This window comes from Hemiscyllium ocellatum, chromosome 33 (assembly GCF_020745735.1).
Source record: "Hemiscyllium ocellatum isolate sHemOce1 chromosome 33, sHemOce1.pat.X.cur, whole genome shotgun sequence".
Classification (NCBI taxonomy): Eukaryota; Metazoa; Chordata; class Chondrichthyes; order Orectolobiformes; family Hemiscylliidae; genus Hemiscyllium; species Hemiscyllium ocellatum.
The window spans coordinates 21711683-21736981 of NC_083433.1; the positions used below are offsets into that span (position 1 = coordinate 21711683).

General features: G+C 46.1%; 1 protein-coding gene across 1 annotated transcript in view; it reads left to right on the forward strand.

Annotated features, from left to right (window-relative positions):
• LOC132831246 (phosphomannomutase 1-like) overlaps positions 1-25299 on the forward strand; it is an 85363-nt gene that overhangs the window by 8771 nt on the left and 51293 nt on the right. The window contains exons 5-6 of the mRNA XM_060849259.1: positions 2356-2455; positions 5201-5276. Coding sequence (XP_060705242.1) covers positions 2356-2455; positions 5201-5276 — 176 coding nt within the window. The remainder of the gene's footprint in view (positions 1-2355; positions 2456-5200; positions 5277-25299) is intronic.

Below are 25299 nucleotides of genomic sequence, written 5' to 3' on the forward strand. Positions count from 1 at the left end.
CTTGGGCTGGGGCCTGGGGCCAGGGGCTAGGCCTTGGCCTGGGGCTAGACTTGGGCCTGGGACTGGGCTTGGGCTTGGGGCTGGGCCTGAGGCAGGGCCTGGGGGTGGGACCGGGGATTGGTGCTGGGCCTGGGCCTAGGGCCGGGCCAGGCTTGGGGCTGGAGATTGGGGATTGGCGGCGGGATGGGGCGGGAAGGGAGAGGGATGAATGGACAGAGTGTGATTGGTGGAGCAGTGGGGGAATTGATATGAATGGAAATTTGCAGGAATGGTGGGGTTGGGAGCTATTGGACAGGAATGCTTGCATTCACTCCTCCACAGTGGCTGAGGAATTTCAATTCCAGCCTCAGGTGATTGACTGTGTGGAGTTTGCACATTCTCCCTGTGTCTGCGTGGGTTTCCTCCGGGTGCTCCGGTTTCCTCCCACAGTCCAAAGATGTGCAGGTCAGGTGGATTGGCCATGGGAAATTGCCTGTAGTGTTCAGAGATGTGCAGGCTGGGTGGGTTAGCCATGGGAAATACAGGGTTACAGGAATAAGGTAGGGGGAGTGGGTCTGGGTGGGATACTCTTTGGAGGGTCAGTACTTGTTGATGGGCCAAATGGCCTCTTTCTGAACTGTAGGGTTTCTATGAAATACTGACCCCAGTAGTTCGATTTTCTCCCATCCCCCACTCTAACTGAGGACCTTGAGGTCCCTCGAGCTGTGAATCCATCATTCTCTAGGGCTATGCCTTGACACCACTTTACTGGTGTCAAGGGAGACAGTGGTGTAGTGACGTTATCGCTGCACTCGTAATCCTGAGGCCCTGGGATAATGCTGTGGTGACGTGGGTTCAAATCCCACCCCTGGCAGCTGGTTTCACTTCAGTAAATAAACAAAATGAACCTGGAGTTGAAAGCCCATCGGTAACTCCTCCCAATTGTTGTCAAAGCCTTCACTCTGAGAAATCTGGCCTACGTGTGATACCAGGCCCACAGCAATTTGTGGATTGGTAACTGCCCCTCTGAAATGGCAAAGGCAGTTAGGGATGGGGCAACGTGTGGGCTAGTGGGCCGAGGAGGGGCAGATGGAGTTTAACGCAGAGAGATGTGAGGTGTTGCATTTTGGAGAAGACGAACCAGGGCAGGACTTAAGACAGTTAATGGTCGGGCCCTGGGGCGTGTTGTCAAACAGACAGACCCAGGGGTGCAGGTACAGAGTTCCTTGAAAGTGGAGTCACAGGCAGACAGTGCAGTGAAGGGGGTGTTTGGCACGCTTACCTTCAGCGGTCAGAGCATTGAGTATAGGGGTTGGGACATCCTGTTGCAGCTGCACAAGACATTGCTGAGGTCACATTTGGGGTGTGCTGTACAAGTTCTGGTCGCCTGATATAGGGGAGATGTAACTAAACTGGAAGGGGGACAACAACGATGTACAAGGATGTTACTGTGACTGGAGGCTTTGAGTTATAAGGAGAGGCTGGATAGGATGAGTCTAGGAGGCTGAGGGGTGACCTTTATAGAGGTTTATAAAATCATGATGGGAATGGATAGGATAAATAGACAAAGTCTTTTCCCTGGGGTGGGGGAGTCCAGAACTAGAGGGCATAGGTTTAGGGTGAGAGGGGAAAGATATAAAAGGGACCTAAGGAGTAACGTTTTCACACAGAGAGTGGTACGGGTGTGGAATGAGCTGCCAGAGGATGTGGTGGAGGCTGGTATAATTGCAACATTTAAAAGGCATCTGGATGGGTATATGAATAGGAAGGGTTTGGAGGGATATGGGCCGGGTGCTGGCAGGTGGGACTAGTTCAGTTTGGGAAACTGACAGGCATGGACGAGTTGGGCCGAAGGGCCTGTTTCCGTGATCTAGGACTCTACACATGCTGACCCTTGGCAATGACACACCCAAAAAAGGATTTAACCAAAATACAAATGGCATTCTTCCCCTCACGAGGTCAGATTGACGTTGATCAGCCCTTTTGCCATCATTGGAGTCATTGTTTTATCCTGGTTCCTGGTTAGTCAGAGCTGCGCAACACAGACAAAGTCCTTCAGCTCATCGGGTCTGTGCCAACCCATCTACACAAGTGCCACCGTGCTGTACTTGAATCTGAATGGTATTTCTGGTGCCCTCCCAGACATTTTGTAAATGTTGTGAGGTTTGCTGCCTCTGTGGCCCTCCTTTCCAGGTGCCAGTGGCCCAGCGGGGATGGTGGGTGGTTGGCGTGGTGCTGGCCAGTGGCCAAGCCAAGGTGGCCCTGTGTTTGGGCCCCAGCTCAGTCTCCGTGAGGCAGCTCGGGGGCTCCAGGCCACTCATGGTCGATCAGCTGGTACCGGTTCTGACCCCACTGTGGGGCATGTCTCTCTTTCAGGGGCACCTTTATCGAATTCCGGAATGGGATGCTGAATGTATCTCCCATCGGCCGGAGCTGCACCCTGGAGGAACGTATCGAGTTCTCCCGGATTGACAAGGTAATCCTGGGGTGGGGGCTGTTGGGGAGTGGGGGGCAGTAATATTCCTGCACCATTCAGCATGCACTACCCTCCTGAATCCTCCCATGGGGTGGGTAGGGGGCAGGAGCAGTGCAAGGGGGCAGGAAGGGTAATTAGGGATGGCCAATAGATACTGGGTCCGGCCAATGATGTCCAGGTCCCCAGGAACAGTGAACATCAGACACTGAGGTACTTTTCCTGTGGAGGCCATTCAGCCTCTCAAGCCTGCTCTTCCTTCAGTGAGATGGCAGCATGTTCGGTCCTTCTAACACCCCGATTCTCTCATGGGTTTTAAGGCTGCACGAAATGACCTGAGCACCAATCAAAGTTCTTGTTCCAGTGAATCTTCCCTCTTCAGGACCAAGGATGACTTGCTTCCCCCAACCCTCCCCAGTTCAGAGACTGTTGATAGTCCGATGTGTGATATGCAGATGTTACCCGGGTTTGGGGGGCAATATTTGGAGGATGGCTTGTTTGGAGGCTCTCTGTCTGGAGCCTCACTGTGGAGTCTCGCCACGTGTTCATAGAACATTCCAGCGCAGTACAGGCCCTTCGGCCCTCAATGTTGCATCGACCTGTGAAACCAATCTGAAGCCCATCTAACCTACAATATTCCATTCTTGTCCATATGCCTATCCAATGACCATTTAAATGCCATTAAGTTGGTGAGTCTACTACTGTTGCAGGCAGCGTGTTCCAGCCCATACTACTGTCTGAGTAAAGAAACTATCTCTGACATCTGTCCTCTATCTATCACACCTCAATTTAAAGCTATGTCCTCTCGTGCTCACCATCACCATCCGAGGAAAAAGGCTCTCACTGTCCACCCTATCTAACCCACTGATTATCTTATATGTCTCAATTAAGTCACATCTCAACTTTCTCTCTAATAAAAACAGCCTCAAGTCCCTCAGCCTTTCCTTGTTATACCTTCCCTCCATACCAGGCAACATCCTGGTAAATCTCCTCTGAACCCTTGCCAAAGCTTCCACATCCTTCCTATAATGCGGTGACCAGAACTATACACTATACTCCAAGTGCGGCTGCACCAGAGGTTTGTACAGCTGCAGCATGATCTCATGGCTCTGAAACTCAATCCCTCTACCAATAAAAGCTAACACACCATTTGCCTTCTTAACAACCCTATCATCCTGGGTGGCAACTTTCAAGGGTCTGTGTACATGGACACTGAGATCTCTCTGTTCATCTACACTACCAAGAATCTTACCGTTAGCCCAATACTCTGCATTCCTGTTACTCCTTCCAAAGTGACGCAAATCACACTTTTCTGAATTAAACTCCATTTGCCACCTCTCAGCCCAACTCTGCAACTTACCTCTCTCTCTCTGTAACCTACAACATCCCTCAGAACCATCCACAACTCTACCGACTTTAGTGTCATCCGCAAATTTGCTAACCCATCCTTCCACGCCCTCATCCAGGTCACTTATAAAAATGACAGACAGCAGTGGTCCCAAAACAGATCTTTGCATACATCACTGGTATCTGAACTCCAGGATGAATGTTTCCCGTCAACCACCACCCTCTGTCTTCTTTCAGCTAGCCAATGGGCGGCACGGTGGCACAGTGGTTAGCACTGCTGCCTCACAGCGCCTGAGAGCCGGGCTCAATTCCTGCCTCAGGCAACTGTCTGTGTGGAGTTTGCACATTCTCCCCGGATCTGCGTTGGTTTCCTCCCACAGTCCAAAGGTGTGCAGGTTAGGGTGAATTGGCCGTGCTAAATTGCCCATGGTGTTAGGTGAAGGGGTAAAAATAGGGGAATGGGTCTGGGTGGGTTGCTCTTAGGAGGGTCAGTGTGGATTTGTTGGGCCGAAGGGCCTGTTTCCACACTTTAAGTAATCTAATTAATTTTGGATCCACCCTCAATCCTATGCGATCGTATTTTGTGCAATAGCCTACTGTGGGGAACTTTATCAAATGCCTTCCTGAAATCCATATACACCACATCAACCGCTTTTCCCTCATCCACCTGTTTGGTCACCTTCTTAAAGAACTCACTAAGGTTTGTGAGGCACGACCTACTCTTCACAAAAGCGTGTTGACTATCCCTAATCAACTTATTCCTTTCTAAATGATTATAAATCCTATCTCTGATAACCCTTTCCAACACTTTCCCCACAACCGAAGTAAGGCTCGGTGCCTTTCCGAATCGACACTCTCCATCTCGGTCAGTCACATACCGGAGACACTCACGAGAGGGAGGTGGGGGAGGGATGTGTTCAACCTCCTCAGGGGAGATCCCCGAGCACCTCCCCCTCACGGAGTCTCCTGCCGTGACCGAGTTCCTAGTCGATGTTGTTTTGGGGAGTCTGGTGTGAGATACACAATCAACACGACCCCCTCCCCTCCCCACGGAGCTGGTTGCAAGTGATGAGCTTCTTACTCTGTGTGTGGGTTGGGGGTGGGGGGGTGGTGGTTGTTGTGAGCTGGATCGAGAGAGGAAATACCTTGAACTATCCGCCCAAACACTGGGCTTTCATTCTGTTCTCTCTGTTTCTGGTTCAGAGCTGTTCCCCACTTGTCCCTCTGGGTGATTCTGATGAAGGGTTGGTAAACGGAACCATTCACTGTGTCTGTTTCCAGCACTCTCTGTTCTGACACCGTGTACCTGGTTATCCTCACATGGAGCACGGGCCCCCGGTCTCTCGATCTGGATGGATATGAGATCATGTGTTCTCACCTTCTCCCCCATTCTTTCCCCAGGAAGAGAAGATCAGGGAGAGGTTTGTTGCAGCTTTACAGAAAGAATTCGCTGGGAAAGGGGTAAAGTGTACAAGAGGCAAGTCAGCAACATCTGTCTGAGTGTGTACAGTTGTCATGTCCCTGTATATTTGTGTGTGTGTGATGCCATGCATGTGTGTCATGTCTGTGTGTGTGTATGTATGTCATGTCTGTGTGTGTCATGTCTATGCATGTCACATCTGTGTGTCTGTGTCATGTCTCTGTGTGTCAGTGTGTGTGTGTGTCTGTCTGTCTGTGTGTGTGTCTGTGTATGTGTGTATCTGTGTCTGTGTGAGTGTGTGTGTGTCTGTGTGTGTATGCCTGTGTGTCTGTGTTTCAGTGTGTGTGTGTGTGTGTGTGTCTGTGTGAGTGTGTGTGGGGGGGGGTGTGTGTAGGGTGTGTGTGTGCGTGTGCGTGTGCGAGAAGCTTTGGCCCTGCACTTTATTCCTTTTGCCCATCCTCTCCCGGCCTGTGGCACTGCCTTCCATTGTGAACCTTGCCCTTTCACCAAATATTCAGAAGCTGTGTTCCGTGTGGTTTGTGTTCACTTGGCATTTACAAAGTGGGATTAAGGGGTGAATATGGAAAAATCTTAAACTGTAACCTGACGGAGATTGAGTAAGTTTGGTCTCCAGCCTCCTCAGAGTGAGAGCTGTCATGTCGGGGAATCGATGGGCTGCCCTCAATCTGATTAAAACAAAACTTTAAACTGTTTTCATCAAACAGCCTTGTTTACATCTCTGTATGAGCAAAGGTTATTCACTTCTCAACACAGCGATCACCTAGTAATGAAATGTCAGCAAAGCCACGTGCAAACTATATCAACCAACTAACACCCGAGATACAAGCACGTACACATACGTGGATGGACAAAGTGAGACACAGGCACACTCACAGGAACAGACAAACAGGCACATGTCGTGTACAGACACACATACATTCACACACACACACACACACACGCACGCGCACACACACTCATAGACACTCACAAACACACACACATAGACACAAATACATACACTCAGACACTCACAAACACACACACACACACTCAGACACTCACAAACACACACATACACACACTCATAGACACTCACAAACATCCACACACACACACTCATAGACACTCACAAACACACACACTCACTCAGACACTCAAAAACACACACACTCATAGACACTCACAAACATCCACACACACTCAGACACTCACAAACACACACACACACTCATAGACACAAACACACACACACACTCATAGACACTCACAAACACACACATACAAACACTCATAGACACTCACAAACACACACATACACACACACACTCATAGACACTCACAAACATACACACACACACACACTCATAGACAATCACAAACACACACACACACACTCATAGACACTGACAAACACGCGCGCACACATACACACACGCTCATAGACACTCACAAACACGCACACACTCATAGACACTCAAACACACACGCACACACTCATAGACACTCACAAACACACACACACACTCTCATAGACACTCACAAACGCGCGCACACTCATAGACACTCACAAACACACACACACACACACACACTCACAAACATCCACACACACATACACACTCACAAACACGCACACACAGTCATAGACACTCACAAACACGCACACACACACACTCACACATAGACACTCACAAACACGCACACACACACTCATAGACACTCACAAACACCCGCACACACACACACTCATAGACACTCACAAACACACACACACACTCACAAACATGCGCACACTCATAGATACTCACAAACACGCACACACACAGTCATAGACACTCACAAACACGCACACACACACACTCACACATAGACACTCACAAACACGCACACACACACACTCACAATCACGCGCACACACACACACTCATAGACACTCACAAACATGCACACACACACCCATAGACACTCACAAACATGCGCACACTCATAGACACTCTCAAACACGCACACACACACTCATAGACAATCACAAACACGCGCACACACACACACACTCATAGACACTCACAAACATGCGCACACTCATAGACACTCACAAACACACACACACACACACTCACAAACATCCACACACACATACACACTCACAAACACGCACACACACACTCATAGACACTCACAAACATGCGCACACTCATAGATACTCACAAACACGCACACACACAGTCATAGACACTCACAAACACGCACACACACACACTCACAATCACGCGCACACACACACACTCATAGGCACTCACAAACATGCACACACACACCCATAGACACTCACAAACATGCGCACACTCATAGACACTCTCAAACACGCACACACACACTCATAGACACTCACAAACACGCGCACACACACACACTCATAGACACTCACAAACATGCACACACACACCCATAGACACTCACAAACATGCGCACACTCATAGACACTCACAAACACGCGTGCACACACACACTCATAGACACAGACACACACGCACACACTCATAGACACTCTCAAACATGCGCACACACACACACTCATAGACACTCCCAAACATGCGCACACACACACTCATAGACACTCACAAACACGCACACACAGACACACACACATACACACTCACAAACACGCGCGCACACACACACACTCACAATCACGCGCATACACACACACTCATAGACACTCACAAACACACACACACTCAGAGACACTCACAAACATGCGCACACTCATAGACACTCACAAACACGCGCACACTCATAGACACTCACAAACACACAAGCACACACTCATAGACACTCACAAACACGCGTGCACACACACTCAGACACTCACACACACACACACTCATAGACACTCACAAACATGCGCACACTCAGACACACACACACACACACTCACAGACACACACACACACACATAGACACACACACACAGACACTCACAAACACGCACACACCCACTCATAGACACTCACAAACACGCACGCACACATTCATAGACACTCACAAACACGCACACACTCATAGACACACACACACTCACAGACACACACACACACTCATAGAGACACACACACACACTCATAGACACATAGACACACACACTCATAGACACTCACAAACATGCGCACACTCAGACACACACACACACACACACACTCACAGACACACACACACATAGACACACACACACACACACACACTCACAGACACACACACACACATAGACACACACACAGACACTCGCAAACACACACACACACACACTCATAGACACTCACAAACACGCGCACACTCAGACACACACACACTCATAGACACTCACAAACATGCGCACATTCAGACACACACACACTCACAGACACACACACACTCATAGACACTCACAAACACACACACACTCATAGACACTCACAGACACTCACAGACACAGACACACACTCATAGACACTCACAAACACACACACACTCATAGACACTCACAGACACTCACAGACACTCATAGACACTCACAGACACACACACACACTCACAGACACACACACACTCACAGACACAGACACACACACTCACAGACACAGACACACACACACACACTCATAGACACACACACACACACTCATAGACACACACACTCATAAACACTCACAAACATGCACACACTCAGACACTCACAAACATGCACACACTCAGACACTCACAAACACACACACACTCATAGACACTCACAAACATGCGCACACACACTCATAGACACATACACACACTCACAAACACACACACACACACACACTCATAGATACTCACAAACACACACACACTCATAGACACTCACAAACATACACACACACACACACTCACACACACACACACACATAGACACTCACACACACATAGACACACACACACACACACACACAGACACACACACACACACACACATAGACACACACACACACATAGACACTCACATACACACACACACACACACTCATACACACATAGACACTCACATACACACACACACTCATAGACACTCACATACACACACACTCAGACACTCACAAACATGCGCACACACACTCATAGACACTCAAACGTGCGCACTCAGACACTCACAAACACACACACACACACTCATAGATACTCACAAACACACATACACTCATAGACACTCACAAACACACACACACTCTTAGACACTCACATACACACACACACACACTCATAGACACTCACACACTCATAGACACTCACATACACACACACACACTCATAGACACTCACACACTCATAGACACTCACATACACACACACTCAGACACTCACAAACATGCGCACACACACTCATAGACACTCAAACGTGCGCACTTAGACACTCACAAACACACACACACACACTCATAGATACTCACAAACACACATACACTCATAGACACTCACATACACACACACACACTCTTAGACACTCACATACACACACACACACTCATAGACACTCACACACTCATAGACACTCACATACACACACACACACTCATAGACACTCACACACTCATAGACACTCACAAACACGCGTGCACACACACACACACTCATAGACATTCACAAACATCCACACACGATAGACACTCACAAACACACACACACACACTCATAGACATTCACAAACATCCACACACGATAGACACTCACAAACACGAGTGCACACACACACACACACACACTCATAGACATTCACAAACATCCACACACGATAGACACTCACAAACACACACACACACACTCATACACACATAGACACTCACATACACACACACACACTCATAGACACTCACAAACACGCGTGCACACACACACACACACTCATAGACATTCACAAACATCCACACATGATAGACACTCACAAACACACACACACTCATACACACATAGACACTCACATACACACACACACACACTCATACACACATAGACACTCACATACACACACACACACACTCATAGACACTCACATACACACACAGTCAGACACTCACAAACATGTGCACACACACTCATAGACACTCACACACACACACTCACAACACTCACACACACACACACTCATAGACACTCAAACGTGCGCACTCAGACACTCACAAACACACACACACACACTCATAGACACTCACAAACACACACACACTCATAGACACTCACATACACACACACATACACTCATAGACACTCACAAACACACACACATACACTCATAGACACTCACAAACACGCACACACTCATAGACACTCACACACTCATAGACACTCACATACACACACACACACTCATAGACACTCACACACTCATAGACACTCACATACACACACACACACTCATAGACACTCACAAACACACACACACTCATAGACACTCATACACACACACACACACATAGACACTCACAAACACACACACACACTCATAGACACTCACAAACACACGTGCACACACACACACACACACACTCATAGACATTCACAAACATCCACACACGATAGACACTCACAAACACGCACACACACACTCATAGACACTCACATACACACACACTCAGACACTCACAAACATGCGCACACACACTCATAAGACACACACACACACACACACACACACACACACTCATAGACACTCAAACGTGCGCACTCAGACACTCACAAACACACACACACACACTCATAGATACTCACAAACACACATACACTCATAGACACTCACATACACACACACACACACTCTTAGACACTCACATACACACACACACACACTCATAGACACTCACATACACACACACACTCATAGACACTCACATACATACACACACACACTCATAGACACTCACATACACACACACACTCATAGACACTCACATACATACACACACTCATAGACACTCACATACATACACACACACACTCATAGACACTCACACACACACACACACACACTCATAGACACTCACATACACACACACACACTCATAGACACTCACATACACACACACACACACTCATAGACACTCACATACACACACACACTCATAGACACTCACATACACACACACACACACTCATAGACACTCACATACATACACACACACACTCATAGACACTCACATACATACACACACTCATAGACACTCACATACATACACACACACACTCATAGACACTCACATACACACACACACACTCATAGACACTCACATACATACACACACACACTCATAGACACTCACATGCACACACACACTCATAGACACTCACATACACACACACACACACTCATAGACACTCACATACACACACACACTCATAGACACTCACATACATACACACACACACTCATAGACACTCACATACACACACACACACACTCATAGACACTCACATACACACACACACACACACTCATAGACACTCACATACATACACACACACTCATAGACACTCACATACACACACACACACTCATAGACACTCACATATATACACACACACACTCTTAGACACTCACATACATACACACACACACTCATAGACACTCACATACACACACACACTCATAGACACTCACATACATACACACACACACTCTTAGACACTCACATACATACACACACACACTCATAGACACTCACATACACACACACACTCATAGACACTCACATACATACACACACACACTCATAGACACTCACATACACACACACACACACTCTTAGACACTCACATACATACACACACACACTCATAGACACTCACAAACACACACACACTCAGAGACACTCACAAACATGCGCACACTCATAGACACTCACAAACACGCGCACACTCATAGACACTCACAAACACACAAGCACACACTCATAGACACTCACAAACACGCGTGCACACACACTCAGACACTCAGACACACACACACTCATAGACACTCACAAACATGCGCACACTCAGACACACACACACACACTCACAGACACACACACACACACATAGACACACACACACACAGACACTCACAAACACGCACACACCCACTCATAGACACTCACAAACACGCACGCACACATTCATAGACACTCACAAACACGCACACACTCATAGACACACACACACTCACAGACACACACACACACTCATAGAGACACACACACACACTCATAGACACATAGACACACACACTCATAGACACTCACAAACATGCGCACACTCAGACACACACACACACACACACACTCACAGACACACACACACATAGACACACACACACACACACTCACAGACACACACACACACATAGACACACACACAGACACTCGCAAACACGCACACACACACACTCATAGACACTCACAAACACGCGCACACTCAGACACACACACACTCATAGACACTCACAAACATGCGCACATTCAGACACACACACACTCACAGACACACACACACTCATAGACACTCACAAACACACACACACTCATAGACACTCACAGACACTCACAGACACAGACACACACTCATAGACACTCACAAACACACACACACTCATAGACACTCACAGACACTCACAGACACTCATAGACACTCACAGACACACACACACACTCACAGACACACACACACTCACAGACACAGACACACACACTCACAGACACAGACACACACACACACACTCATAGACACACACACACACACTCATAGACACACACACTCATAAACACTCACAAACATGCACACACTCAGACACTCACAAACATGCACACACTCAGACACTCACAAACACACACACACTCATAGACACTCACAAACATGCGCACACACACTCATAGACACATACACACACTCACAAACACACACACACACACACTCCTAGATACTCACAAACACACACACACTCATAGACACTCACAAACATACACACACACACACACTCACACACACACACACACATAGACACTCACACACACACACACATAGACACACACACACACACACACACACAGACACACACACACACACACACATAGACACACACACACACATAGACACTCACATACACACACACACACACACTCATACTCACATAGACACTCACATACACACACACACTCATAGACACTCACATACACACACACTCAGACACTCACAAACATGCGCACACACACTCATAGACACTCAAACGTGCGCACTCAGACACTCACAAACACACACACACACACTCATAGATACTCACAAACACACATACACTCATAGACACTCACAAACACACACACACTCTTAGACACTCACATACACACACACACACACTCATAGACACTCACACACTCATAGACACTCACATACACACACACACACTCATAGACACTCACACACTCATAGACACTCACATACACACACACTCAGACACTCACAAACATGCGCACACACACTCATAGACACTCAAACGTGCGCACTTAGACACTCACAAACACACACACACACACTCATAGATACTCACAAACACACATACACTCATAGACACTCACATACACACACACACACTCTTAGACACTCATACACACACACACACTCATAGACACTCACACACTCATAGACACTCACATACACACACACACACTCATAGACACTCACATACACACACACACACTCATAGACACTCACACACTCATAGACACTCACAAACACGCGTGCACACACACACACACTCATAGACATTCACAAACATCCACACACGATAGACACTCACAAACACACACACACACACTCATAGACATTCACAAACATCCACACACGATAGACACTCACAAACACGAGTGCACACACACACACACTCATAGACATTCACAAACATCCACACACGATAGACACTCACAAACACACACACACACACTCATACACACATAGACACTCACATACACACACACACACTCATAGACACTCACAAACACGCGTGCACACACACACACACACTCATAGACATTCACAAACATCCACACATGATAGACACTCACAAACACACACACACACACTCAGACACTCACAAACACACACATACACACACTCATAGACACTCACAAACATCCACACACACACACTCATAGACACTCACAAACACACACACTCACTCAGACACTCAAAAACACACACACTCATAGACACTCACAAACATCCACACACACTCAGACACTCACAAACACACACACACACTCATAGACACAAACACACACACACACTCATAGACACTCACAAACACACACATACAAACACTCATAGACACTCACAAACACACACATACACACACACACTCATAGACACTCACAAACATACACACACACACACACTCATAGACAATCACAAACACACACACACACACTCATAGACACTGACAAACACGCGCGCACACATACACACACGCTCATAGACACTCACAAACACGCACACACTCATAGACACTCAAACACACACGCACACACTCATAGACACTCACAAACACACACACACACTCTCATAGACACTCACAAACGCGCGCACACTCATAGACACTCACAAACACACACACACACACACACACACTCACAAACATCCACACACACATACACACTCACAAACACGCACACACAGTCATAGACACTCACAAACACGCACACACACACACTCACACATAGACACTCACAAACACGCACACACACACTCATAGACACTCACAAACACCCGCACACACACACACTCATAGACACTCACAAACACACACACACACTCACAAACATGCGCACACTCATAGATACTCACAAACACGCACACACACAGTCATAGACACTCACAAACACGCACACACACACACTCACACATAGACACTCACAAACACGCACACACACACACTCACAATCACGCGCACACACACACACTCATAGACACTCACAAACATGCACACACACACCCATAGACACTCACAAACATGCGCACACTCATAGACACTCTCAAACACGCACACACACACTCATAGACACTCACAAACACGCGCACACACACACACACTCATAGACACTCACAAACATGCGCACACTCATAGACACTCACAAACACACACACACACACACTCACAAACATCCACACACACATACACACTCACAAACACGCACACACACACTCATAGACACTCACAAACATGCGCACACTCATAGATACTCACAAACACGCACACACACAGTCATAGACACTCACAAACACGCACACACACACACTCACAATCACGCGCACACACACACACTCATAGGCACTCACAAACATGCACACACACACCCATAGACACTCACAAACATGCGCACACTCATAGACACTCTCAAACACGCACACACACACTCATAGACACTCACAAACACGCGCACACACACACACTCATAGACACTCACAAACATGCACACACACACCCATAGACACTCACAAACATGCGCACACTCATAGACACTCACAAACACGCGTGCACACACACACTCATAGACACAGACACACACGCACACACTCATAGACACTCCCAAACATGCGCACACACACACTCATAGACACTCACAAACACGCACACACAGACACACACACATACACACTCACAAACACGCGCACACACACACACACTCACAATCACGCGCATACACACACACTCATAGACACTCACAAACACACACACACTCAGAGACACTCACAAACATGCGCACACTCATAGACACTCACAAACACGCGCACACTCATAGACACTCACAAACACACAAGCACACACTCATAGACACTCACAAACACGCGTGCACACACACTCAGACACTCACACACACACACACTCATAGACACTCACAAACATGCGCACACTCAGACACACACACACACACTCACAGACACACACACACACACATAGACACACACACACAGACACTCACAAACACGCACACACCCACTCATAGACACTCACAAACACGCACGCACACATTCATAGACACTCACAAACACGCACACACTCATAGACACACACACACTCACAGACACACACACACACTCATAGAGACACACACACACACACTCATAGACACATAGACACACACACTCATAGACACTCACAAACATGCGCACACTCAGACACACACACACACACACTCACAGACACACACACACATAGACACACACACACACACACACACTCACAGACACACACACACACATAGACACACACACAGACACTCGCAAACACGCACACACACACACTCATAGACACTCACAAACACGCGCACACTCAGACACACACACACTCATAGACACTCACAAACATGCGCACATTCAGACACACACACACTCACAGACACACACACACTCATAGACACTCACAAACACACACACACTCATAGACACTCACAGACACTCACAGACACAGACACACACTCATAGACACTCACAAACACACACACACTCATAGACACTCACAGACACTCACAGACACTCATAGACACTCACAGACACACACACACACTCACAGACACACACACACTCACAGACACAGACACACACACTCACAGACACAGACACACACACACACACTCATAGACACACACACACACACTCATAGACACACACACTCATAAACACTCACAAACATGCACACACTCAGACACTCACAAACACACACACACTCATAGACACTCACAAACATGCGCACACACACTCATAGACACATACACACACTCACAAACACACACACACACACACACTCATAGATACTCACAAACACACACACACTCATAGACACTCACAAACATACACACACACACACACTCACACACACACACACACATAGACACTCACACACACACACACATAGACACACACACACACACACACACACAGACACACACACACACACACACATAGACACACACACACACATAGACACACACACACACATAGACACTCACATACACACACACACACACACTCATACTCACATAGACACTCACATACACACACACACTCATAGACACTCACATACACACACACTCAGACACTCACAAACATGCGCACACACACTCATAGACACTCAAACGTGCGCACTCAGACACTCACAAACACACACACACACACTCATAGATACTCACAAACACACATACACTCATAGACACTCACAAACACACACACACTCTTAGACACTCACATACACACACACACACACTCATAGACACTCACACACTCATAGACACTCACATACACACACACACACTCATAGACACTCACACACTCATAGACACTCACATACACACACACTCAGACACTCACAAACATGCGCACACACACTCATAGACACTCAAACGTGCGCACTTAGACACTCACAAACACACACACACACTCATAGATACTCACAAACACACATACACTCATAGACACTCACATACACACACACACACTCTTAGACACTCACATACACACACACACACTCATAGACACTCACACACTCATAGACACTCACATACACACACACACACTCATAGACACTCACATACACACACACACACTCATAGACACTCACACACTCATAGACACTCACAAACACGCGTGCACACACACACACACTCATAGACATTCACAAACATCCACACACGATAGACACTCACAAACACACACACACACACTCATAGACATTCACAAACATCCACACACGATAGACACTCACAAACACGAGTGCACACACACACACACTCATAGACATTCACAAACATCCACACACGATAGACACTCACAAACACACACACACACACTCATACACACATAGACACTCACATACACACACACACACTCATAGACACTCACAAACACGCGTGCACACACACACACACTCATAGACATTCACAAACATCCACACATGATAGACACTCACAAACACACACACACTCATACACACATAGACACTCACATACACACACACACACACTCATACACACATAGACACTCACATACACACACACACACACTCATAGACACTCACATACACACACACTCAGACACTCACAAACATGTGCACACACACTCATAGACACTCACACACACACACTCACAACACTCACACACACACACACTCATAGACACTCAAACGTGCGCACTCAGACACTCACAAACACACACACACACACTCATAGACACTCACAAACACACACACACTCATAGACACTCACATACACACACACATACACTCATAGACACTCACAAACACACACACATACACTCATAGACACTCACAAACACGCACACACTCATAGACACTCACACACGCATAGACACTCACATACACACACACACACTCATAGACACTCACACACTCATAGACACTCACATACACACACACACACTCATAGACACTCACAAACACACACACACTCATAGACACTCATACACACACACACACACATAGACACTCACAAACACACACACACACTCATAGACACTCACAAACACGCGTGCACACACACACACACACACACTCATAGACATTCACAAACATCCACACACGATAGACACTCACAAACACGCACACACACACTCATAGACACTCACATACACACACACTCAGACACTCACAAACATGCGCACACACACTCATAAGACACACACACACACACACACACACTCATAGACACTCAAACGTGCGCACTCAGACACTCACAAACACACACACACACACTCATAGATACTCACAAACACACATACACTCATAGACACTCACATACACACACTCTTAGACACTCACATACACACACACACACACTCATAGACACTCACATACACACACACACTCATAGACACTCACATACATACACACACACACTCATAGACACTCACATACATACACACACTCATAGACACTCACATACATACACACACACACTCATAGACACTCACACACACACACACACACACTCATAGACACTCACATACACACACACTCATAGACACTCACACACACACACACACACTCATAGACACTCACATACACACACACACACACACTCATAGACACTCACATACACACACACACTCATAGACACTCACATACACACACACACACACTCATAGACACTCACATACATACACACACTCATAGACACTCACATACATACACACACACACTCATAGACACTCACATACACACACACACACTCATAGACACTCACATACATACACACACACACTCATAGACACTCACATGCACACACACACTCATAGACACTCACATACACACACACACACACACTCATAGACACTCACATACACACACACACTCATAGACACTCACATACACACACACACACACTCATAGACACTCACATACACACACACACACACACACTCATAGACACTCACATACATACACACACACTCATAGACACTCACATACACACACACACACACTCATAGACACTCACATATATACACACACACACTCTTAGACACTCACATACATACACACACACACTCATAGACACTCACATACACACACACACTCATAGACACTCACATACATACACACACACACTCTTAGACACTCACATACATACACACACACACTCATAGACACTCACATACACACACACACTCATAGACACTCACATACATACACACACACACTCTTAGACACTCACATACACACACACACACACTCATAGACACTCACATACATACACACACACTCATAGACACTCACATACACACACACACTCATAGACACTCACATACATACACACACACACTCTTAGACACTCACATACACACACACACACACTCATAGACACTCACATACATACACACACACACCCATAGACACTCACATACACACACACACTCATAGACACTCACATACATACACACACACACTCTTAGACACTCACATACATACACACACACACTCATAGACACTCACATACACACACACACTCATAGACACTCACATACATACACACACACACTCTTAGACACTCACATACACACACACACACACTCATAGACACTCACATACATACACAGACACACTCATAGACACTCACATACACACACACACTCATAGACACTCACATACATACACACACACACTCTTAGACACTCACATACACACACACACACACTCATAGACACTCACATACATACACACACTCATAGACACTCACATACACACACACACACACTCATAGACACTCACACACTCATAGACACTCACATACACACACACACACTCATAGACACTCACACACTCATAGACACTCACATACACACACACTCAGACACTCACAAACATGCGCACACACACTCATAGACACTCAAACGTGCGCACTCAGACACTCACAAACACACACACACACACTCATAGACACTCACATACACACACACACACACTCATAGACACTCACATATATACACACACACACTCTTAGACACTCACATACATACACACACACACTCATAGACACTCACATACATACACACACACACTCATAGACACTCACATACACACACACACACTCATAGACACTCACATACATACACACACACACTCTTAGACACTCACATACATACACACACACACTCATAGACACTCACATACACACACACACTCATAGACACTCACATACACACACACACTCATAGACACTCACATACATACACACACACACTCTTAGACACTCACATACACACACACACACACTCATAGACACTCACATACATACACACACACACTCATAGACACTCACATACACACACACACTCATAGACACTCACATACATACACACACACACACTCTTAGACACTCACATACACACACACACACACTCATAGACACTCACATACATACACACACACACTCATAGACACTCACATACACACACACACTCATAGACACTCACATACACACACACACACTCATAGACACTCACACTCTCATAGACACTCACATACACACACACTCAGACACTCACAAACATGCGCACACACACTCATAGACACTCAAACGTGCGCACTCAGACACTCACAAACACACACACACACACTCATAGATACTCACAAACACACATACACTCATAGACACTCACATACACACACACACACTCTTAGACACTCACATACACACACACACACACTCATAGACACTCACACACTCATAGACACTCACATACACACACACACACTCATAGACACTCACATACACACACACACACACTCATAGACACTCACAAACACGCGTGCACACACACACACACACACTCATAGACATTCACAAACATCCACACACGATAGACACTCACAAACACACACACACACACTCATAGACATTCACAAACATCCACACACGATAGACACTCACAAACACGCGTGCACACACACACACACACACACACACTCATAGACATTCACAAACATCCACACACGATAGACACTCACAAACACACACACACACACTCATACACACATAGACACTCACATACACACACACACACACACATAGACACTCACAAACACGCGTGCACACACACACACACACACTCATAGACATTCACAAACATCCACACACGATAGACACTCACAAACACACACACACACTCATACACACATAGACACTCACATACACACACACACACTCATAGACACTCACATACACACACACTCAGACACTCACAAACATGTGCACACACACTCATAGACACTCACACACACACACTCACAACACTCACACACTCATAGACACTCAAACGTGCGCACTCAGACACTCACAAACACACACACACACACTCATAGACACTCACAAATACACACACACTCATAGACACTCACATACACACACACATACACTCATAGACACTCACAAACACACACACATACACTCATAGACACTCACAAACACGCACACACTCATAGACACTCACACACTCATAGACACTCACATACACACACACACACTCATAGACACTCACACACTCATAGACACTCACATACACACACACACACTCATAGACACTCACACACTCATAGACACTCACATACACACACACACTCATAGACACTCACAAACACACACACACTCATAGACACTCATACACACACACACACACTCATAGACATTCACAAACACACACACACACACTCATAGACACTCACAAACACGCATGCACACACACACACACACACTCATAGACATTCACAAACATCCACACACGATAGACACTCACAAACACGCAAACACACACTCATAGACACTCACATACACACACACTCAGACACTCACAAACATGCGCGCACACACTCATAGACACTCACATACACACACTCACAACACTCACACACACACACACACTCATAGACACTCAAACGTGCGCACTCAGACACTCACAAACACACACACACTCATAGATACTCACAAACACACATACACTCATAGACACTCACATACACACACACACACACTCATAGACACTCACATACATACACACACACACACACTCATAGACACTCACATACACACACACACACACACACTCATAGACACTCACATATACACACACACACACACTCATAGACACTCACATACACACACACACTCATAGACACTCACATACATACACACACACACTCATAAACACTCACATACACACACACACTCATAGACACTCACATACATACACACACACACTCATAGACACTCACATACACACACACACACACTCATAGACACTCACATACACACACACACACTCATAGACACTCACATACATACACACACACACTCATAGACACTCACATACACACACACACACTCATAGACACTCACATACACACACACACTCATAGACACTCACATACATACACACACTCATAGACACTCACACACACACACACACACACTCATAGACACTCACACACACACACACTCATAGACACTCAAACGTGCGCACTCAGACACTCACAAACACACACACACTCATAGATACTCACAAACACACATACACTCATAGACACTCACATACACACACACACACACTCTTAGACACTCACATACACACACACACACACTCATAGACACTCACATACACACACACACACACACACTCATAGACACTCACATACACACACACACACACACACTCATAGACACTCACATATACACACACACACACACTCATAGACACTCACATACACACACACACTCATAGACACTCACATACATACACACACACACTCATAAACACTCACATACACACACACACTCATAGACACTCACATACATACACACACACACTCATAGACACTCACACACACACACACACTCATAGACACTCACACGCACACACACACACACTCATAGACACTCACATACACACACACACACTCATAGACACTCACATACACACACACACTCATAGACACTCACATACATACACACACACACTCTTAGACACTCACATACACACACACACACACTCATAGACACATACATACACACACACACTCATAGACACTCACAAACATACACACACACACTCTTAGACACTCACATACACACACACACACACACTTAGACACTCACAAACACACACACACACACTCATAGACACTCACATACATACACACACACACTCTTAGACACTCACATACACACACACACACACTCATAGACACTCACATACATACACAGACACACTCATAGACACTCACATACACACACACACTCATAGACACTCACATACATACACACACACACTCTTAGACACTCACATACACACACACACACACTCATAGACACTCACATACATACACACACTCATAGACACTCACATACACACACACACACACTCATAGACACTCACACACTCATAGACACTCACATACACACACACACACTCATAGACACTCACACACTCATAGACACTCACATACACACACACTCAGACACTCACAAACATGCGCACACACACTCATAGACACTCAAACGTGCGCACTCAGACACTCACAAACACACACACACACACTCATAGACACTCACATACACACACACACACACTCATAGACACTCACATATATACACACACACACTCTTAGACACTCACATACATACACACACACACTCATAGACACTCACATACATACACACACACACTCATAGACACTCACATACACACACACACACTCATAGACACTCACATACATACACACACACACTCTTAGACACTCACATACATACACACACACACTCATAGACACTCACATACACACACACACTCATAGACACTCACATACATACACACACACACTCTTAGACACTCACATACACACACACACACACTCATAGACACTCACATACATACACACACACACTCATAGACACTCACATACACACACACACTCATAGACACTCACATACATACACACACACACACTCTTAGACACTCACATACACACACACACACACTCATAGACACTCACATACATACACACACACACTCATAGACACTCACATACACACACACACTCATAGACACTCACATACACACACACACACTCATAGACACTCACACTCTCATAGACACTCACATACACACACACTCATAGACACTCACAAACACACGCACACACACTCATAGACACTCAAACACACACACACAGACACTCACAAACACACAACACACACACTCATAGATACTCACAAACACACACACACTCATAGACACTCACATACACACACACACACTCTTAGACACTCACATACACACACACACACACTCATAGACACACACTCACACACTCATAGACACTCACACACACACACACACACTCATAGACACTCACATACACACACACACACACTCATAGACACACACAAACACGCATAGACACACACACACACACACACTCATAGACACTCACAAACACACACACACTCATAGACACTCACAAACACACACACACACACTCATAGACACACAAACA